General features: G+C 34.8%; 2 protein-coding genes across 3 annotated transcripts in view; one reads left to right on the top strand and one right to left on the bottom strand.

The window, feature by feature from the left end:
• timeout (circadian regulator timeout) overlaps positions 1-24589 on the top strand; it is a 439037-nt gene that overhangs the window by 272427 nt on the left and 142021 nt on the right. The window lies entirely within an intron of this gene.
• Positions 17128-22064, bottom strand: LOC117220558 (piggyBac transposable element-derived protein 4). 2 transcript variants are annotated; one of them, XM_033470636.2, is made up of 3 exons: positions 21506-22064; positions 19029-20109; positions 17128-18034 (listed from the first exon to the last, which is right to left on the bottom strand). In XM_033470636.2, exons 1-3 carry the CDS (start codon positions 21833-21835, stop codon positions 17790-17792), a joined length of 1656 nt encoding a protein of 551 aa, XP_033326527.2. In that variant the 5' UTR covers positions 21836-22064; the 3' UTR covers positions 17128-17789. The 2 variants fall into 2 exon arrangements, with proteins under 2 accessions (XP_033326527.2, XP_076374830.1); XM_076518715.1 differs by having other exon boundaries at positions 17793-18034; positions 18988-20109.

The following is a 24589-nucleotide window of genomic DNA, read 5'->3' as shown; positions in this document are numbered from 1 at the left end:
GACATTAGTCAGGAAGATAACCGCTGTAAATTATTTGTGCGGTGCGGGTGAGCGTGCAAATGTCGAGCAATAACAAATGTGAAAACTACTGTTATAAAGCTGGCGAGTGTGCTGGAACAGTGGACTGTGAATCTTATCGCTGGTCTGTACCTCCTTCGCATGGTTACTGCCTTCAAAGATCGTCAAAAATGTAATTCTTAGCAACATTTTACATTTTTCTGTCTGATTGTGGGTTATTAAAATTATTACTGAAAAAAATTCTATTTTATAAATGTTTTTATATGACTACAAAAGTCAGTCAGTAAAATAAAGTTCGAGGACGATGAAACACTGTCTTCAAAGATTTTTCAAAGTGGGATTAAATTGTAATTTTGGTAGAATTTGATTATTTTTAGAACGTCCGTAATTTATTCAAATCATTAACACTAAACGTACCACAACTAATTAAACGACTGGTTTGATATTTCTTATTATACAGTTATTGAAGTCATAAAGCTGTTTCCATTGCGAATTGTTAAATACATTTTTTGTTGAGGCACACAATATTATTGAAATTCTAAAAGCTTTAAATAAATTCAATTTCATTATTTTTATAGGATACCAAATATCAGTCACTTTTAAATCTGGGCATGTTTAGTGTTAATATAAAACAGAAAATATTATTAAACTCATTTGCATTTGATTATAGAATAATTATATAACATTAAAAACTGATGAAATAAGAAACTCAGTTCTTTTTTAGTATTGTTAATTTATTGAAGTGTTTAATATAAGTAACAAAATCTAATTCAAAATTTGTATTTTGTTTCAATTTATATTTTGATCGATTTTGTGCTTGAAAATGATAAATAAGTGCCGGACATTTTGTTGTATTTTTTGAGACGTCTGAGACAATCTACGTAACTCTTTCGTTGATAATAAATATGTGTATTTTACAGTAAGATTTTATGCATTCATGAGAAAAATAAGTAGTTTAAACGCGAAATAGTAAGGACATTCAATGAATTCACACAAACACTCTTATGTCTCTATCAACTTATTCAAACTATTAATAAGAAAAATGAATATGTGTAGCAGCTGTATCTTGCAGTTAGTGCAGCCAGTTTTTATTTTACATAAAAATCCGCATTCTGCTTACTATATTACATTCTTTGGAACCAAACTAAAACTAAAGAGAAAGTGAAGAGAATAGGACGTTTGTCAAAGCGATAGAATTCAGGTCAAAAAAAGATCACGATAAATCGATCACATAATAGCCTTTCTGAAATCCTCATGTAATCGGCCGATGACTTTGGCGACCGCAATGTAATAACAATGGTGTGTGTACGAATGAGATCTGGCTTCAAAAAAGTATGTTAGTCTCGACTAAGAACTGCTTTTCTTTATGGAAGTGTAGTATAGTATTTGTTCATTTTATTCGACAACTTTCTCTGTCATTTTTTTCAGTATATATATCCATTCATAATTAAACTTCTAGGCTTTGTGCACATAAATAATAAAATACATAAGCATTCAACTTTCTCTAAAATGTTAAAATTAAAGTTGCTTCTATTTATTAATATAATGAACCAATATAGTGATTTCGCTGTAAGTATCAACAAATGCTAAATAAATTTCATTATTACTTCTCATTGTTTCATAAGAAGAACTGCAAATGAATATATTTATTAAATTCTATAATTGATATTCACTTTAACTGAACAGAAGTATTTATTTTTTATTTGAGTATCTGCTTTTCAAAATATTCAATATTTATAAAAGAATATTAAAATTTGTAATATATTTTATTAATAGTTAATGAATTCCACAATACTGATCTCATTAAACGTCAACGCAAGCCAACTAAAACTTTAGATTTCGATAAAGATTTATATTTATATTAGATAAAGATAAAAATTTAGAATTCTTGATCAAGTTTTGTAACTTCAGTAAATTCTTTGCAATTGTTCCTGAGCTTGTCAACAAAAATGGAACCGCGAGGCTCGAATAATCGTATCTCCTCTTCTCAAATTGTCCATTTTTGTTTACAAGCTGAGAGACAATTGGAAAGAATTTATTGCATCACTGACGAATGACAGATAAGAGGTTTAGCTTTATGCTAAGTATTAAAATTTGTGGCACCCTTCATTGATAACAAATTCCAAGGTAAAGACTCCATTAATACATGTTTAACTGAAAGTCACACTCGATTAAGTTTCGTAACTACCATTGACAAAACGGACGCGAGAGGTTTGGTTTCAGGCGAAATATTGTAATTTACAGCATCTCTCGTTCATTGATAACGAACCCCAGAGTACTGACTCCATTAAACGTCAATAAACGTTAGCTAAAAGTCCTACTTGACCAAGTTTCGCAACTACCATTGACAGAAGCTGTGTAAAAGGTTCATCCTCCTGTTAAATTTATGACATCTTGCTTTGATAACAAATTCCAAGGTAAAGACTTTATTAAGCGTCAATAAATGAACGTCACACTCGACCAAGTTTCGCCAACCGCATCGACAAAACGGGTCAAAAGTTTCATGTTTCTGCAAAATAGTAAAATTTATGGTATCGAACGTATTCTTCGATTCAAATTTCATTCCACTCATATATCGAATAAATTCGTCGATTAAAATCGTATTCGATTTATATATCGAATAAATTCTTCGATTAAAATTGTATTCGACTTATATATCGAATAAATTCTTCGATTCAAATTTTATTCGACTTATATATCGAATAAATTCTTCGATTAAAATTGTATTCGACTTATATATCGAATAAATTCTTCGATTAAAATTGTATTCGACTTATATATCGAATAAATTCTTCGATTAAAATTGTATTCGACTTATATATCGAATAAATTCTTCGATTCAAATTTTATTCGACTTATATATCGAATAAATTCTTCGATTAAAATTGTATTCGACTTATATATCGAATAAATTCTTCGAACAAAATTGTATTCGACTTATATATCGAATAAATTCTTCGATTCAAATTTTATTCGATTTATACATCAAAAGTTGTATATTTTGAATAAAATTTTGTTGAAATAAATCGTTCGAATAAAATTTCGTTCGATTAAATCCTTTGAACAAAATTATGTTCGAATAAATTCTTTATTCGTAATTCAAATAAAATATGCCAAACTCTGATACGCGATAACTGACAGTCATGCTTAACCAAGTTATCGTAACTACCATCGACAAAAGCGATACAAGTGGTTCATTTCGTTTAAAGTTTGTGGCATCTCGCAATGTTAATAAACAGCGTGACGAAGATTGTATCATTTAAACGTGATACTCAACCAAGTTCCACGAATTGTATCGACAAAAACGGGCCAAGTTCTTCAGCTTTGTGTACGGAAATCGATGGTGCATTTTATTCATCGACATGGGAAAGGACGCTGCCACTGCCTAAGGTAGTGGTTTCGCTAGACAATATAATACAATTTGGCGGGATAACAGGCAGTGCGGAGAATGTAGGTCCCAGCCAATAATCTGGCTCCCTCGAGTTTCGATTTTGATGCAAATCGCAGGTCGGCGAACGGAGAATAGAAAACAAAATCGTACATTGCCATTACCAAACTTTCGTGACTTCTCTCCCTCGGTAGTCGGTCTCGCAGAAGAAATCGATTTCGATGTTCTCGAGTCAGACGCCGCGGCGAAATCGTTTTTATTAGAATTTTTCAATCTCGCCACTGCCGCGCGCGCGCGCGCCCGATCACGGTGTCTTCTTCATCTCACAAAGCCTGGCGGTGATGTGAATGCCAAGCGTGGGAGGGACTTATTGTCAGAACGGGAAAAGATAGAGGTACCGGATCATAGCGGAGGAAAACGCCGATATTTGATTATGTTTAATCAATTTTTTGCTTCCAGCTCACTAGTTTCTGTTCCCGGCGATTTTGCGAATACTGTTTCACTTTGAAGAATCGCTCTTCACCAGAAAGTTGTTTCATATTTTTAATGGAGATCGAAGGTGCCCGAGCCTACAGTCGGTGTGTTAAAAGTTTTTTAAAACGGAATAATTTTTCTCTTATTGAGCCAAGCGATATAAATTATTCTGAGATGTTAGAGGGATCAATTTAAACCTTGGATGGCGGATAGTGGCCGTATGCAGAATATTTCTATCCGAAGAACAATTTCACAACTAACTGCGGTAATTGTGATGGATTTCGAAGTAGAAAAATTGGTACCGTTAGAATTTCAAAATTTATTTCTCAAGTTAATGGTAACCTCAAATTGGAAAGCTTTGCATTATTAGCTTGTTGGAGTTTGAAATTGTATTTCTCAAATAAATAGTCATTTTTCGAAGTAGAAAATTTGCAGTTTTAAGTTCTTAGAATTTGAAATTGGTTTCTCAAAGTTAATAGTAACTTCAAAGTAGAAAATTTCGTATTAAAAATTTGTTAGAAATTGAAATTCATTTCTCAAGTAAATAGCAACTTCAAAGTAGAAAACTTTCTAGCATTTTTAGCTTGTCAGAGTTTGAAATTGATTTCTCAAATAAATAGTCATTTTTCGAAGTAGAAAACTTGCAGTTTTAAGTTCTTAGAATTTGAAATTGGTTTCTCAAAGTTAATAGTAACTTCAAAGTAGAAAATTTCGTATTAAAAATTTGTTAGAAATTGAAATTCATTTCTCAAGTAAATAGCAACTTCAAAGTAGAAAACTTTCTAGCATTTTTAGCTTGTCAGAGTTTGAAATTGATTTTTCAAGTAAACAGTCACATTTCAGAGTAGAACATTTACATTTTCAACTTGTTAGAATTTAAAATTGATCTCTGAAGTTAATAGTTATTTCAAAGTAGAAAATTTTGCATTATAAATTCGTTAGAATTTAAAATTGATTTCTCAAGGTAACAGTGAGGTCAAAGTAGAAAACTCTACATTATAAATTTGTTGGAATTTAGAATTGTTTTGTCAAGTAAATAATCATTTCATAGCAGAAAACTCTATATTAAAAATTTCTTGGAATTCGAAATCGACTTCTCAAGTAAATAATAACTTGCAAGTACAAAATTTGCATTATTGATTTGTTCGTATTTGAAATTAATTTCGAATATAAGTATTTGGGAGATAAAAATACGTTTGCAGAGGCTTGTGTGCATCGTGTGCGCGTGTTTATAATATACACAGAGGGAGAGAGGGGTGGGGGCAGCTATTGAAAATTAGAAGCTGAACCTATGTGTCGCGGAGTGTTATTTGCGAGACGGAACGAAACGCGGAGTTACTCGACCCTCATCGCGAGGCTGATTAAGGGCTTCATTTTTAGCGAAGGTCACCCACGTAAAAGGGTCCTGTGTACACCTCCTTTTTTTTCCGGCGGCGGGGGTGGAGGGTGAAAAAGTCCGCGTCTCGCCGAGGGGGAGCAGAGAACCACGTTTATTATGCAGTAAGATGAAGTTCTGTGAAAATAGAATACATAATGAAAGGTACGGCCGACATCGCATCTCTTTACATTAATGCGGATTGTTAGGTCGTTATTGAAATCCTGTAAGAAGAGAACGGATTCGCTTGCGAAATCTCGGCAAACAATCCCGAGGTAATTGGCGCACGTTGCAATTAAATCTATTAAACGATATTACAAAAGGATAGGACAGAGCCGAAATGAAAGTGAATTCGGGAAACGGGGAGGGATCGGCGGAAACGCAACGAAATGGGTTTTCCTTTGTGAAATGCAGACGTGCGAGAGAAATTCGAACATCGCTCAATTAGAAATTATTAAAACGATTAGATTCAAATCGTTTTTATTAACGGAACAATGCAGAAAAAAACTGGTGGTATTAAAATATCGTAAATTTTCTTATTTTATTTATTTTAAATTTACAATTTCCTTATTCTCTTTTCTTTTGTCTATTTTTGTTTTAAATGTACAATCTTTTTATTTTGGTTATTCTTTTTTAATTTATAATTTTTTAATACCTCTATTTCGTTTATTTTCTAATAAAAAAAGTTGAATATGTCTTATTCGATAAATATAAAGTTAATTATGCCGGACAACAAACCAAAGGCACTGGAATTGGTCACTCAGCTTGAAATCGTAATAAAAATTAAATTTATGTACAAACTTAGTATATAAATTTAGTTTATATACAAACATATAGTAAAAACTAAATTTATATATACTAAGTTTGTATATAAATCTAATTTTTATTATATGTTTGTATATTTTAATTTTTATTATAACTTAGTACATAAATTTCATTTTTATTGTAAGTTATACTAAACATTAAAGTATACAAACTTATAATGAAATTTAATTTTAAATCCTATGCGTTGTTAAGAAGGATGTACTTTGGTTTTTCCAATGACACTGTGACTAATGAAAGGATGACATTTATGGTTAACGAGCTATCATGAGACGCCCGAAGAACGTTAAAAATTATAGCATCGCGTTCAAAATCATTGGAAAAACTGTGAGTGACAAAACTTCAATTCTTTCGTCAAAAATAACCAAATTCCGTTAACTCTGCGATTGTTAATCATGATTATAATAACATTCTCTCTTCTTCAACACTTCATGAAAATTTTAAATATAAAAATCAATTCAGTGCAGTTTTTTCAAAAATGTACCACAATTATATTATTAATCAAATTCATCCTATTTATATTGTTGGTAAAGAACATCATAATTGCACTATTAATAAACTGTATGGTAATGACACAATTAACACTTTGGCTGCCACATCGTCCATATGTGACTGACAGAATTATTGAAAATTTAATTCCTAATCGCTAATCTGTCATAATTTCTTAATTTTATTAAGATTCGCAGGAGGTAAAAATGTTGAATTCGACATCGAAGTAATCGGTGTCATGTAATTTTACTTTGCAATTTCAATTTCATTGAACAAAATACTTTAATCCTATTCAATTTTCGAGATTGTTGGCGACGGCCATCGAAGTGTTAAAATTACAGCTGCTCATTTTTAACCGTAAACGCACGAAATCCACGGTCCACTTATCTCAGATCATTCGCACGCGATAACAAACCAAGAATCACCCTCACCCTTCGCGAAAAGAAGCTCATCCGGGGGTAAGTCCGAGACAACAGCGGGTCTTGAATAAAACAATTCCGCGGTTCGCGCCCCGACCGACCTAAACAAGAAGTTTTCGGTAAATAATTCGGCACTCATAAATCGGCTTGCGGCGGCCGGGGGTGGGTGGACGGAGGGGTGCAACATTTTCCGTAATACGACCCGTATTTATTTACGTCGGGTATCGATCACGCGCGGTTTACCAAACTTTAACGATCCTCGTGTCCCGTCGCCGCCGCCGCCGCTCGCGACATGCACACACAGCTTTGCGTTTTCGTCGGCGTATTTGCATGTTTGTGGCGCGATTGAAACTCGAGTTGCGCCCGACGAACTTTTCTATACGTATAAATAGCCCGTTACCCCTTCCAAGCCGTGCGCAGCCGGGTTCTTCGTGATCACAGAAGCTCTCTATTAATTACGAGCGGCACTCGCGAACTGATAACCATCTCCACGAATCCTTTCAGTAGCCGCCCTTCATTAATATTTCTCCTGCTTTGCTTCTTAGAAGAACCGCCGTCATATCCCCTCCTCACGCTTTCCTCTGTTTACACAGGGTGTCTCAAAAATATTCCAATCCCAAGAGCCGGACTGGGGAAATTTTGAAATAATTTCATAGAGAATAGTGAACATCGAAATATATTTGCATAATACATATATTCTGGAAATACTATTACTATAATATGGGAATACTATTTCTATTTATATAATTTCATAGAAAATAGTGAACATCGAAATATATTTGCATAATACATATATTCTGGGAATACTATTACTATAATCTGGAAATACTATTTCTATTTATATAATTTCATAGAGAATAGTGAACACATCGAAATATTTGCATAATACATATATTCTGGAAATACTATTACTATAATCTGGAAATACTATTTCTATTTATATAATTTCATAGAGAATAGTGAACATCGAAATATATTTGCATAATACATATATTCTGGAAATACTATTACTATAATCTGGAAATACTATTTCTATTTATATAATTTCATAGAAAATAGTGAACATCGAAATATATTTGCATAATACATATATTCTGGAAATACTATTACTATAATCTGGAAATACTATTTCTATTTATATAATTTCATAGAGAATAGTAAACATCGAAATATATTTGCATAATACATATATTCTGGAAATACTATTACTATAATCTGGAAATACTATTTCTATTTATATAATTTCATAGAGAATAGTAAACATCGAAATATATTTGCATAATACATATATTCTGGAAATACTATTACTATAATCTGGAAATACTATTTCTATTTATATAATTTCATAGAAAATAGTGAACATCGAAATATTTGCATAATACATATATTCTGGAAATAATATTTCCAGAATGTCATTATTCTGGATATAAATTTTCTGGAAATACTATTTCCAGAATATATGTATTATGCAAATATTTCGATGTTCACTATTTTCTATGAAATTATTTCAAATTTTTCCCAGTCCGGTTCTTGGGATTGGAATATTTTTGTGATCACGATATTCTGGAGATACCACATTTCCAGAATAAGTACTACATTGGAAATACTATACTTCAAATACTATGCAATTTGAAAATACTATTCCATTTAATACTTCAACAAAGTACTATTTCATTTAATGCTTAAACGAAGTACTATTTCATTTAATGCTTAAACGAAATACTATTTCATTTAATGCTTAAACGAAGTATTGTAGTGATAGTACGCTTAAACGGATATATTATCGGATTTGTTTATACATTAGAAAACAGTTAAACGTGTGACTGTTGTACGAGTCGGAAGACGCAGTTCTATATGCATAAAATGCAGTAACAAGGGGCGTTAAAAGCAACTGTTTTACATTAATCTATGAAAGTAACAACATGACATTTATTCTGAAATTTAACGAGTGTTATTGTTCCTTTTGCCGGAAGTAACACATATATCGAAAAAATAACTTATAAATGAATCTTTATAATCTGAATAAACGTAAATTCAAAAATTAGTGTCCCCGTCATTTTGATGGATTCCGTAAAACTAGCGTTATTAAGATTTTAGTATAATAAAGTCTGTTGAAAAATATTTGTTTTTGATCGGCAGATGTAGTCGCTTGAAAAGATTTCCGAGAAAGTTATTTGAGCTATATTTAAAAAACGCACATTCTTTTCAAATTTTCTTATTGATTATGTGTGTGTTTATTCATTTATATGCAAATTATTATTTGGAATTTTTTTTTTTTTATTTTTATATATTATTATTATATATATATTTTTATATATTATTATTTTATATATTATTATTATATGGAATTAATGATGTAACTAACGTAGGGAACAAAATCGGGGATACGTGTTTTTGGAATTTTTTTCTTTTAATTAAAATGTGCACACATTTGTGTTCATAATATACACTTTACAATTTGCAACATGCAAATTGCATCTTGATATACAGCTACATGTACAATCAATCTCTTCGTTTATCTCGTCAATATCATCGATACATCGAACTATTGGTAACGCATCGATGCAATCGATACTTATCGATAGTTACACCTCTGGTTCGAAACAACCCGATATTTCCCCGCCACCCAGTATTTCTCTGTCTCACTTGCCCAATCGCCGAGCCCCATCCACTCCACCTTTTGGCTTATAGTCTATCGAATTTCAGCGATATTGCTTTTCATTAAACTGCGCTCAGACACACGCGCCCGTTAATTACGATAACTTTTCCTCCGGCTGTCCGCGAGCGATCAAGCCGCCGTTAAAAGCTCATTATCGAGTGCGTGAACTATGCCGAACGTTCGGCGACGATGAAGGAATGTTCGCGTTTCTCGTTCCGTTCTCTCTCTCTCTTTCTCCCTCTCTCTCTTACTCTCTTTCTCCCTATATCTATCTATTTTCTCGTCTTTTTCTGTCTCTGTCGCGCTCTCTCTCTCTCTCTCGCTCGCTCTCTCTATTTATTTTCTCGTCTCTCTCTCTCTCTCGCTCGCTCTCTCTATTTATTTTCTCGTCTCTCTCTCTCTCTCTCTCGCTCTCTCTACTTATTTTCTCGTCTCTCTCTCTCCCTCTCTCGCTCGCTCTCTCTATTTATTTTCTCGTCTCTCTCTCTCTCGTCTCTCTCTCTCTCTCTCTCGCTCGCTCTCTCTATCTATCTTCTCGTCTCTCTCTCTCTCGCTCGCTCTCTCTATTTATTTTCTCGTCTCTCACTCTCTCTCTCTCTCTCTCGCTCGCTCTCTCTATCTATTTTTTCGTCTTTCTCTCTCTCTCTCTCTCTCTCACTCACACTATCTATCTATTTATCTATTTATCTATTTGTCTCTATCCCACTCGCTCACTCACTCGAATTAGAATTAGAAGTTATGGGAATAATAATTTTAATTCAATTTATATAATCTTTCACGTATTGTACCATATTATTGTGAAAGATATGCAGGCTGTTGCGGAAATACAAGTCAATATTTGAGAAGCCGAATTTAAGCACTGAATTACCTAAAAAATGTCCTGTCAACAAGTGTCCTACGTGCATTACTTGTCGAGTTATAAATGACTAAAGAAAATGTTCGAAATAACTACGACGTGCCCTCAACACACACCTTACCACGTCTCAACATTGAATTCCGCTCTCGCTCGAAAATATCAGGTATTTCTCGAACAGTCTCAAATCCATTTTTCATTCCGAGAATTTCTCCAATTCGTTGCTATGAATATAGCTTGTGTAAACGTTGGATAAGAGCAAAACGTAATAAAGCATGCATAATATATTATGCATTTTCTCATGAATCGATATTTTTAGTATCGATATCTATTAATGTTTGGAATATCGATTCACATGATATCGGGAATAAAGTATGTGTCATTAAATGAAGATTTATGTACGAGTGAAATATACATGAAAATTACGCTTTCTAAAAAGAAATTAGTGACTAATGCAATTATAAAATGACAAACAAAATTATACAATGTATTATATCAGACAGTATATAGTATATCATTTATAATATATATCAGTGGGAGAGAGTTTAGATAGAAGATACTTATTTAAGGACTTATTTAGTTGCTCACCTAATAATTTGGTGTACAGTTATTCTTACAAATAATAAATTATAAATTAAATTAATATATCGTTTGCAAACAAAATAAATCATTTAATTGAAGAACATAAAAATGCGTCACACTTCTTCAAAATTCTGGGCAGCAATTTGAAGAAGTGTATTTCAATTACATTGAATTTCAATCACCATTGTATGTCATTTACACTCGTAATAATTAATTAATAATTAGTAATTGAATAGTAGTAATTGAGTAATAATTAGTAATTGAATTGACTGAAAGGTTTGAGATACATAATTGAATTACAGTGTAGGTAAATTACAATGTAGTTGCGTTACAATGTAATTGAAATACATTGTAGTTGCATTACAATGTAATTTAAATACAATGTAATTAAATTAAATATATTGTATAATACAGTCTAATTACGCTGACTGATTTTTGCATCTCGCATCTTAAGAAATTCAACGACTCAGTCAGTCACTCATTCACTCGCTCTCCTCTCTCTCTCTCTCTCTCTCTCTCTCTCTTTCTCTCTCTCTCTCTTTCTCTCTCTCTCTCTCTCTCTCTTTCTCTCTTTCTCTCTCTCTCTCTCTCTCTCTCTCTCTCTCTCTCTCTCTCTCTCGGCTTTGCGGAACGTCGACATCCGCGGTCGCGGCAATCCACAAAATTCTCAGAGTGTGAACCGTGTTATGCTCGTTGCGCACCGAGCACGTTTGAGGATTCTCGTTTCACCGTAATAGGCACTCGGCCGCTTCTTGCCGCCTTCGCTCGTTCTATCCCCACGTGGCTCTGATTCTCTTATCTCGGGACCGACTAACGTGCGCCAGTTTCATCTTTTCGGATCGATCGGGTTCCGCCGGACCGGGTAATCGTTCTGGGTTCGTGACAATGGAACCTAGTCATTTCGTTGCGTTGCACACAGTGGCCCGGGAACCCGTCTTCTCTGTGTGTCCGAAATTATTTCGACCTTATTTCAACGATTAACCCTTTGGACCCGGATGTTCACCGATACGGCGACGCTGTATGAACATGTCAAAGCTCCATTTCTTCTTAATTATTCTTTGTTTTTCATGCTGTAAGGTAATCATGTGAAATACATAAGTAAAAACAGAAAATCTTTTACTCATTAATTCCTAGGATACTTTACAGCAGTACAATAATTTCTATTGATTTAATTGTTTATAAATTTTTGATTTGATGTTTTGAAAATTATTGATTTAATTTGTCTTAAATTATTGATTTAATTTTTTTTAAATTTATTCCGAGCTGATGGTTGGTATATCAGAGAAATCTTTTGAGTGCTAAGGATTATGTTTATCATAAAGGTAAGATTGTTGATTTATCTTTTCGACATTAGCTACGATTTTGTGAAGTCGGAAATATTTTATTAACATTAAAAAATCGATATGACCATTTCAATCCAGTCATCGGATCATTTCGATCCAGTGTATTCAAATCGTTACCTGCTTATTCAATTTTTTGACAAATTAATTAATTACCATGGTTTCTAGCAGAGTTTTGCTAATTCAATTATATTGTAGTTCAATCACATTGTAATCCAACTACATTGTAATTCAATGACGCAATTTAATTACATTGTATTTCAATTACATTCTAAACCACACACACACACACATCGTATTTGAATTGCATTGTATTTCAAGTATATTGTATTTCAAGTATACTGTGATACAATTTCATTGTATTTCAATTATATTGTAATCCAACTACATTGTCATTCAGATACATTGTATTGCAATTGCAGTTGTAATACAACTACATTGTAATGCAACTAAATCATATTTCAACTACGTTGTAATTCAATTACGTATCTCAAACCTTAATATTATTAACACAAATAATAATATTATAATATTATAAACACAAACGTGTAAAGTACTTATTATATACATATATTTAAAGTTCTTATTATATATTTTAAAAATACTCATCATATATCGTAAATACTTATTACATATTTTGAATATTTATTACATATTCATAAAATCAATAGAATTTTTCAACTAGTATTTCATTCAATACAAAAATAGATTACTACTTCCAACGAAGCATATGTGACACAGTTGAGTAAAAAAGTATTTGCAAAGTATTGTTATTTTCCAGTCGAAATATTTGTACCCAGGTCTGATAACAAATGCAGAACAATCCGCAGTTGAGCTATTTCGGACGGCATAGATTCTCTCGTCGAACGGAACGTACGATCGCAGCGTGAAAAACTCGCCGTGCATCCGGTAACGTTGATGCAATTAACAGACGAGCATTTCCGGATTCGCAGTCGCGGGGATTAGAACGCTGGTTCCGTCGCGGGCCGTCTCGTGTCCGCGCATTCGTCTTAGGGGACTCGCTTAAACACGGTTTCGGTAGGCGACTGGCCATAAGGTTCCCGGCGTGTGGGTTGCGCCAGCTGCGCCCTGAAATATTTAGAAGCGCAACACGAAATTCGAAGCTGAACGACACCGTCCGCGCCAAGAACACCCGCTCGCCTATCCGCGCGCTCGAGACACGCTTCGTATCGCAATTATTTATTTATGTCGCGCTCGTAGAAACACGGCCGACCTGTACTCGCGAGTTTCTGCAGCGCAAACAACGGGACGGGGCTGGAAATAAGAAGGAAGGAAAGTAGGCGAAATGAATAGGGAATGAGGAGAGGGACAAAACCGTGTGCTTCTAGACGAACAAACGGATACTGCGACGCACGGGATGACTCGCTCATATTGCTTGCCCGCGAGCGCGCGCGCGCGTGTGTGTTGGTGTGTATATGCACGTGCTGTCGTATTTTTTATTATTAAACAATCTCAAGAACACGACGTGGAGGACCGTGAGAATATTCCTCGAGAAGTGGCGAGAGCCTGTTTACACAATTGCTTAAACTGATCTGCTGCATCCCGTCGCAATTTCGTGCGTTCAAACATCTTCAAACTTCGGCGAGCAGGAAAATTGAACCGTGGAACCGTTTGTCAGGATATTATTTAGCTGTTTGTTAAGGATCTTTACTGGGAAACTCAGAATGTACATGATCTTACGTTTATTTCAGTTTGAGAAATGTATAAGATTTTTATTCTGTTGCAGTGCTTGTATGAACGTTTATTTTTTTAATATCCTGGTACCGAAACATTTTATTATCGAAAAATCCCATTCAAGTTCTCAACCGGGTGATAATGTATCTAATTGATACAGTGATTGAGTATTGGAACGTTTGATTGCCAGAATGTTTCAAAAATATATGGTCGAATAAGAGAGTTTACTGTGCTAACAATAAACTACGGTATTTATGGCTGAATTTTACGTCAATGTAAAATATTAACCAAATATTACCCAAAAAATAAAAATTATGTATATTAATTTATATTAATTATTAATTTATATATTAATAATTATATATATTAACCAAAAAATAAAATATTAACCAAATATTAATCAAATATATATATATATATATATATATATATATATATATATATTAATCAAATTTTATTATAAATAAATAATATTATTAATCAAATATATATATATTAACCAAATATTAACCAAAATATTAACCATTTACTAGCAATATTTTTGTATTATTTTTTGTATTATTATTATTTATACTAGTATTTTATCAAAGATTGTTAAGAAGCGATAACAATTTCATCCGGGATCGAACAATTTGTTTGAATTTTTACGATGTAATTGCTGCTTTTGAAATCATTATTTGGAAGAAAATCAACGAACTTCTTTTATAAATGTAGTTCAAATTTCATTCAATCCTCTCCGAAAATAATAAGTGATTTCGTTTCCTCGTCATCTATACCGTTCTTGTCGCAGACTTCAAAGCGATACTCAAGTAACAGTTAAGTGAAACATATTTCCCAAAGATACACATGTGAACTCTGCGTCAAAAAGTTTTAACAAAAGGTCGGGATAACAAAGAACTGGTTTTTCGTTGGTCGCAGCGTAGAAACAGATTGGCGATATTTACCTAATCTGTTTACACCGACTGTGTTTACTCATTCAGGTCGCTGTAAACCGTGTTTGCTAACCCCATCGATCACTAACTTTAAACAAAAAGTTTGCGCTTGCCAAAATCAATACGAAACGGGAATTAGTGTGAAAAAATCGTAATACAGTGGTTGGAAGCGAAAGGAATGTGCCACGAAATTCACAGTTTCAATTGAATATTTTATAAGTACGCAAATGTTGGAACGGTCTGTTAATTAACTTGGTAATAGACAATCGTAATATTTGACACGAGAATTTCTGATTGCGCTGCATCACAGAATATTGCAGAGATGTAAGTAGAATGCATATTATATACATTTATGGTGAAAGTGAGTAAGATCAGTTATTGTGAAGCAGTAAAAACGTTTAGAGTAGTGATAATTTGGAAACTTATTGTAAAGCAGTAAAAACGTTTAGAGTAGTGATAATTTGGAAACTCGTTAAAATTATGCAGTACAGAAATATACAGCAAGCATAATTCTTGCAACTTGTAACTTATCTTAACAATATATATTCTGCATGGAAATCTGCAGACTAGTAATCAGCAAACCATTTTTCTTGAAGTGAATTATAAAGATACAAAGAGGATTATTCTCAGCAAATACAAAATTTGAACGACGTTCATTAACGTCTGGCTCTTGTTTGTCTGATCATGGCTGCCTGGTTCTACTTCATGTTTGCTAACTCAAGACGATAAATATTAAATATTATAATATATATAATATAATTATTAAATATTAAATACTAAAAATATTATCAAACAGAAATTAACAATAACATTGTTAAATTTCGATTCATGTAGAATCAACGGTAAATATGAAACAAAAAAGATCATTCTCTCAGAAAAATCAATCCTCTCAGAAATTCAGAACCTTCAAATTCAATCCTTGCTCAATTCTTCAAAATTCAAAATACAAAATAATGATAAATATAATTTATATATACCATTATAATTATATATTCCATTATTATTAATGGTATAACATTATATTAATAATTTATTATAATAAACATTATTATAGCAATAATGGTACACAATAGTAGTATACTATACTATAATATTATACCACTATTATATCATTAATTATATACCATTAATTTATACATATAGTGATTATATCTACTGTAGATTATTAATACAATTCCTCATTGAAATTCGCCTCTCGTGAAATGCGGTAAGAACAATTCTCTGTTACGAATTATTAATGAAATTCTTCTGAAAATTCAGCACTCGTACAATAAAATAATAATCATAAAAATGCTTCCTCTGTGCAAGTCTATTCGAAGCATCATTGTTCGCGCTGGGGTACGCGATAGGGTACGCAAACACAGTCGAAGAGGACTTGCTGGCGGTGGTGGTTTTTAAACAATTCGAAATCAAACGTACGGCGAGCCCTTTGGTTGAACAATTTGCCGGGCAGTATCGTACGTCGTAATCGAGCCGAATGGGCAGCGGCATTACTGGCGACCGTTCGGAATTGCTGCGACAACGTTCCGTGGTTGCGTGGCAATTCCGGCCCGGTGGAAAGTTCAGTCAGCAGTACGAACTCGTTTTGACAATCCAACTCCGGGAAGATAAAACCTCGCCCCTCCCGCGTGTTCCGATCGTGATCGGTTTGGACTCGAAATGCCGCGCGTTGCTCGTCGCTCGTGACTACCGTGATTGCCCTAACTTTCAACCTGCTACGCTAATGGCGCGAGAATTCCGTTTTCTGTATCGAGTGCTGAAACACTCGCCCGTCTTGTTTCAATCGCCCGAATTGCCCGCGTTTCTTCTTCATCCTCTCTAATCCTCTGCATTCCGAATTATTACCCTAACTTTACACGTTCACGCTTCAACTGTCACGCGGATCGTTTTGTCTGCTATACAAGCACCTTTTGTTTCATTTAACATTGTCGTCCAGTTGCCCGAGTTACCGGAATTCGTCTTCAGTGAAAAGTGCGTTGACGTTTAATTGAATATTTGCTGTAAATGATGTTTCCTTATGCTTAAAGTGCTATTATAGAATCATTTCTACAGGAAATCAGTTCTCTTGTTCAGCTGCAGGCTCTATAAACAATTTCTGAAAAATTTATTTGGTATTACATATAAATATATAATATTAGATATAAATATAGAGTGCTGTATACAAATATAGCAATAGATATAATTATATAATAATACATACACACATATGGTACTATATGTAAATATATAGTATAACATAAATATTTAATGTTACATACAAATATGCAATATTATATGTAAATATACATATAACTATTTATTACTTACATACATATAACTATTTATCTACTTACATCTCTGCAATATTCTGTGATGCAGCGCAATCAGAAATTCTCGTGTCAAATATTACGATTGTCTATTACCAAGTTAATTAACAGTATTACATATAACTATTTAATATCGTACATAAATACTTAATGTTACATACAAATATCCAATATTATATATAAATACATGGTATTACATATAACTATTTAATATTACATACAAGTATGTATATAATATTATATATAAATATATAGTACTGTATATATAACAATTTATTATCGTACAGAAATATTTACCATCGCATACAAACATATGCGAAGCAAAGTGCAATGTTCGAAGTATGTACTAGTAGAGTACAAAGGAGGTACTGTGGCAAATATTCGCACCTCATGTCACGGGATAATTAGCAAGTCTCTAATAAGTGCCAAGCGGTGCGCTAATATTTTTCCAAGGTGTGATACTTCTCGAAGCACTTGCCAACGTGCAATGCAACACCGCAGGTGGAACACATGAACACGGTAGAACTGCGTTTCTTCGCAGCGGTGCACACTCTGCACGGCCGCCGAGGGTTCTCTATCTTCCCGCTGCCGACAATTTTGGTGATCGTGTGCTCCCGCATGTCCAAGGACAGCCTCGATGGAGGATCATACTTCGGAGCTCGTTTATTCGGCATCGACGAACCTGATCATCAAATCAGTCCATTAATTAATTACGCAAAGTACAAGGTTTTTACATCGATTAGTCTGTCCAACGAATGATTTACCTAAGCTAATTATCCGAATGAATTCCTTCTAATCGAATAGTTTTCATACGAATAATTCATTTTATTCCTCATAAATTATCTGTCTATTTATTCGAATGATTCTTTATTCGAATAATTCGTTGTTCGAATAATTCCTTATTCGAAAAATTCATTGTTCGAATGATTCTTTATTCGAATAATTCTTTGTGCGAATAATTCGTTATTCGAAAAATTCATTGTTCGAATAATCCTTTGTGCGAATAATTCGTTATTCGAAAAATGCATTGTTCGAATAATTCTTTGTGCGAATAATTCGTTATTCGAATAATTCTTTGTGCGAATAATTCGTTATTCGAATAATTCATTGTTCGAATAATCCTTTGTGCGAATAATTCGTTATTCGAATAATTCTTTGTGCGAATAATTCGTTATTCGAAAAATTCATTATTCGAATAATTCGTTATTCGAATAATTCTTTGTGCGAATAATTCGTTATTCGAATAATTCATTGTTCGAATAATCCTTTGTGCGAATAATTCGTTATTCGAATAATTCTTTGTGCGAATAATTCGTTATTCGAAAAATTCATTATTCGAATAATTCGTTATTCTAATAATTCTTTGTGCGAATAATTCGTTATTCAAATAATTCTTATAATCCGTTACTCAAATAATTCGAATAAATCGTTATTCGAGTAATTCTTTATTCAAATAATTCGTTATTCGAATAATTCGAAAAAGAAACACGGTAGAAATAAGTCGCTGAACTATGGAAAAACACATTACATTCCATCATTTTCATTCAAATAAATTATTTCCCGCCTGAATTCCTGTACGAATAAATTCTTCCTCTGCGAACATATTCGTACGAGTTTTGTAGAAATTTGAATTACCGCTTTCCAGACCAGTGTGCAATGTAGCAATAAATTCATACTCGGTTGCGGATCCCCGGAAGCCACGGCGACTTCCTCGGCGGTGATCCAATCGCGAGCGACGCACAACAGGAACTTCTTAAAGTGGAGATCGCTCTTGCAGCTCTGTTTGTGGACGACGAAAGCGTTGAACAGAGCGCAATTGATCAGATAGAGAACTACTTTCTTCTGCCACCGCTTCGATCGTCTGAGAATCGAGTAGCACGAATACTGATCGGCTCTGTTCACGGACTTCAACAGTTTATTGAACTCGACGACGCAGGTTGGTTTCTTGATCTCCTCGTTGGTCCTTTTGCTGGACTTCCCGGTGCCGATCAGATCGGCGGAATGGATCGTCGAGATGACGTAGACGGTCTTGTGCTTCGGCTTCCACGCCTGGATCAGCACGTCGCCTTTCCTGCGGAACCTCGCCTCGTACTTCTGCAGGTTAAAATGCTTCAGGCAGTCCGGAATGCAGGTGTTCCGGTTGATGATCCCGCAGACCCTCGTCCCGCGTTCCAGCAATTTCTCGATGGTCCTTATATTGTCGTAATAGTTATCCACGTAGACGTGGTGCCAGAGGTTTAGGTACGGCTGCAGGATGTTCAGAACACTCTCGTTCAGCTTCTGATCCTGCTCATAGTACACCTTCAAGTTCGAAATGTAGCCTGTCAGCGCCTCGGAGACAGTGCGCACCAGGATCCTATGCTTCTCGCTCTTCCCGGAATTATGCGAACCGAAAGGCAACTTTCCCCTCCAAGGGATCACGGTCTCGCTCAATCGTAGATCTCTGCCAGGCTTGTAGACCCCTTGGAACTTCCTTATGAAGTACGCCAAGACGCTCGCGATGCTGATCGATTTGTTTTCCTCGGGGATATCGTCGCCGTCGAAGTTCCAACCCTGCCAGATCTGCCGAAACCGGTTCCTCGTCATGGTTTGCGAGAAGATGGGGGTGGCGATTAGGGGATCGGCCGACCAGTAGTCGTTGCGGTCGTCCTTCTCCACCTGGCCCATGATCACGATCAGTGCCAGGAACTTCTTCATCTCGGCGACTGTGACGTCGGTCCATGTCGCGGTCTTCGAGGTCGTCGGGGTGAAGAGGTTCTGCTGTGATAGACATCCCGTTCAGAATTATGGGTTCGGATTATGCGCGGTTTCGGTGTGAACTCGCGCGGATGTTCAGCGTCTAAAGCTTTGACGTTCGACCAAATTGCACTGCTACCACGTGTCAGGATTACGATGATGATGGTATCGTAACTACGTGCGAGAATTTATTCATTTGTTCGAAATCGAAACAGACTTTTTGATTGTTATAATAAGAAGTTGATAGTAAGAAGACTGTCAGACTAAGGGATTCTATGCATTTGTTGCTAAAAATTCACAAATATTTGTATTTCTTAGTTGCAATATTTTTACTTAGATCCGATTGGCATCAGTTCATTTTGTATTGATTATTGAGTTCATTTCCAAGAGGTCATTAACAATGGAGTCATTTAGTGACCACTTCTACCAGTTATCGATTGGATGACTTAATTTATATTTAATAGTTAAGGATATTAATATATCTATCCATTAATATATATTGTCAAAATTATTATTAAGAATGTGTAAGAGAAATTTAAAATTGTGAAAAGATTGAATGAACTATTTTTAACTTGTTAAGATTGTTATTAAAAATGTGTAAGACAAATTTAAAATCATGGAAAGAATAAATGTATTGATGAATATTAACATACTATTCTTTACTTGCTAACATTATTATTAAAAATGAGTAAGGCAAATTTAAAATCATGGAAAGAATAATTGCATTGAAGAATATTAATATACTATTCATTACTTATTAAGATTATTATTAAAAATGAGTAAGGCAAATTTAAAATCATGGAAAGAATAAATGTGTTGAAGAATATTAACATACTATTCATTACTTATTAAGATTATTATTAAAAATGAGTAAGGCAAATTTAAAATCATGGAAAGAATAAACGTATTGAAGAATATATATATTAACATACTATTCATTACTTATTAAGATTATTATTAAAAATGAGTAAGGCAAATTTAAAATCATGGAAAAAATAAATGTATTGAACAATATTAACATACTATCCATTACTTATTAAGATTATTATTAAAAATGAGTAAGACAAATTTAAAACATGGAAAGAGAATAAACGTATTGAAGAATATTAACATCCTATTCTTCACTTACTAACATTATGATTAAAAATGAGTAAGGCAAATTTAAAATCATGGGAAAAAAATAAATGTATTGAAGAATATTAACACACTATTCATTACTTATTAAAATTACTATTAAAAATTTAAAATCATGGAAAGATTTGGACCCGGCTATGTTCGAATTCATCGACAACAGCGAAGCAGAAGCGTTTGTTGAGAAAGAAGAGAAGTTTTTTGCTTGAAAGAGAAAGCGTTGTTCCCGATTCCGCGTGAAATTTCGCGTCACGCCATTCCCAAAACTGATGATTAATCGCGGGACCTTGTCGTGCTGGAAGTAGCGATTGGTCTCGTCAACGAACGACTGGACCAGATCATCCCCGACGAACAGCTGCACCGTCTGCTTCACGTTTCCGGCGTCCTCTAATCCCCGCGGACCAGGTTCTCCGCGGAAAGAGTGCACTTCCGGCGGCGCATCGATCTCCGTCCACTCGGCGCCGGCCTGACGATCGTTATTGTCCTCCTCGGAGTCGCTATAGATCGGCAACCGGTACTTGGTGAATCGTTTCGAGGTGATGTCGCTCTCGCTGCCGGAGGAGCCCTCCTCGTCGCTGCTCGTCAGCAGATAAAAGTTATCCGAGGAGCCGGACATCGCGGCCGCATCCGCGATGCACTGCCGCGCATCGAATTCGCTGTCGTGCGGTTTTAAACGAGACGTGGATTTCCGCGAACTACGTCGGACGACGTGGATGCCGGCGGAGCCGGTTGCGAAGGAGACCGCACGGCACTGGGATGAAGAGATTGATTGGATTTAGCCGGCTTCTGGGCTCGATACTATACTGACGCACACGTGAGACCGGCTGCGAACCTGAACTCACGCGAACGTGAGACCAGCCAACTATGTAATGGCCGACGGATGGATAACCTAACCTCGGCCGAGCAGGGACGGTGTGGGCGGACACGTGCCCTGGTCTCTTTCGAGAAGAGCTGGACATTTTTTTTCTTTTTTTGGGGGGGGATTTTCTGCTCTCGAGATCCGTTTCCGGAGAAATAACGCGAAAATTCGTGTCAGACGATGACTTGAAAATTGTTGATCGTGAAGATCGCAGGGTATAATTGTTGCAACAGAAATGAGAAACGAGCTTGGGATAACGATTATTTATTCGAGCAGAATGTTTTTCGTTAGGAACGATTTTATGCGACGGAAAAATCGCTGTCATTGTCGGTAACGATTGTCGACGTGGGAAACTTTAGTTCGGTCGCTTAAATATTTCGAACAATAAATACAAGTATTTGCAAATATTGTTCATTCCAGCTGTGCTACGTATGCTTCGTTTAAAATGGAAATTTATTTCTGCGTTAAATGAAATGCTAGTCGGAATACTTTATTGATTTTGCAAATGTATAATGGGTGTTTCAAATTGCAAAACTAAAAAACGAAAATTGTAATTCTATAATTCTGTCCCCCTGATATTTATGCGTGCGTGCAATTTACGGTAAAATCTCCCGAATTAACCCTCAGCTTGGAAACAAAAATGAACAATTTGTGAAGAGGAAATACATACGATTCGAGCCTTGCACCTCGTTTTTATAATTGAGCCGTTTATTTTGAAAGTGGCATGAGTCATTTTACCGTGATGAAAAGTGGTGATTTTTTAATGTTTATACGAAATTATTTATACTGAGAAAAATATCAGTATCCTGAGATAACAAGTACAAGAAAATCTTCTCGAAAGTTAGCATCCATATTTTGAAACGTGTTAAAACGCAAACCCTTAATTATATCGACTTAAAAACAAAGTGACTTATGCCACTTTCTAAATAAACGGCTCAATTGTTGACAATCGGCGGCTATAAACAAGAGCCGCGAGGCTCGAATAATCATATCTCCTCTTCCTAAATTGTTCATTTTTGGTTACAAGTTGAAAGAAAAATATAGAGAATTTATTGTATCTCGATTGCTCGTAACTAGTCTGCGGATCTCTGTGCAAAATAAAATGTTTCTCTGTCAAGTGTAAGAAACAAAAGTTCGATAAAAATGTATTTCTTTATTTAACAACGCTGATCTATAATGGTACTGCAAGGGATCAACATTAAACCTACAAAGCGTAAATGTAAACGGAATGATTTTCCTCTGCAAAGTGATCGAATTTATTTAGATTTTGTGCGATCTTCGTTCGAAAAATACGTTCGAATATATTGCATCGAATTTATTGCATTTTATCCCATTGAAGCATCCTTGTTATTTCAATAATTGTTAAATGAAAAATATGAAATGGTCATTCGATCAGCCTTGCCAGATTTAGTATTAACAATTTGAATAAGTTGTACTACAAATATATTCACAAATTCTTCTGATATCTTTGCAGTTTTTTTTTTCATGAATTCATAAAATCTGCAACTAATGCGGAAAATTGTTACATTACATAAATATCTTCTTTCGTAATGCATACGTATTAGTCTTTGATCTATGGTTATACACGATCATATGGATTTTATGGAGTTATAGCAAAAATGTGTAGTTGAAATAAAAAATCGTGAACGCACAAGAAAAATTTATTAATTTAAACTATTATATAATTTATATAATTATATATATATATTATAATTTATATATTATATTATATAATTTTTAAATTTTATATATAATTTAATTTATTAATTTAAAGTCGATTTTCTCGATAACGTAGTAACGAATGAAAAGATCTATTTTTTATTTGTTTTCTTTTTAACGTAGAACCATCCCCTTCTCGATGGTGTCGCCGATGCTGCGACACCCTGTATATTTCGTCAAAGCTTGCCGGCCGCGCTGAAAAAGCGAATCGCGTTACAAACGAACACTTCCCAGCGACGCGTTCGAATGTAATGCCAGGAACGCGGGACAATCGAAGGACACTTGGCGAGAATTTTGCGATTTAATAGTGACCGGCGATTTAATCAGATTACGTTATTTCGCAATGTCCGGTGCCGGCCGGCGAGTCATTTGCCAGAATTTCTCCGCAAACGGCGGCCCGCGGGTCCCGTTTTTGTTTCGCGTGAATTTCCAGTTTATGTCTTTACACGGATGTTCATTACAAATCGTCATTCGGCATCAGTATGTAGCGTGTGCAGCAACATGCGGCGGAGGTTTTGGATTTGGTCGCGAGTAACTGAACCATGGGATAGCGTGGAATGAACCATCGCGGTCTGCGGAATAAATGACCCGGTTTGTCAGCCGCCATACTGCGCAGAATATTCGGCTCAATAGAGCATTTAAGTGAATTAGAGTAACGTAATATTGAGGCCCGGCCTGGTGTGGTCCCGGTTGTTTAGTTGGCCGTCCACTAGCCGTCCTTTTTTCCCCAGTCGAAAATCACTATCGTTTCACGATCCTTCGACTTCGATTTTATCGAATTTATTGCATCCG

This window comes from Megalopta genalis, chromosome 2, assembly GCF_051020955.1.
Source record: "Megalopta genalis isolate 19385.01 chromosome 2, iyMegGena1_principal, whole genome shotgun sequence".
NCBI lineage: Eukaryota > Metazoa > Arthropoda > Insecta > Hymenoptera > Halictidae > Megalopta > Megalopta genalis.
Note: the sequence above shows the minus strand (reverse complement) of the source record. Positions and strands in the feature narration are given on the sequence as shown.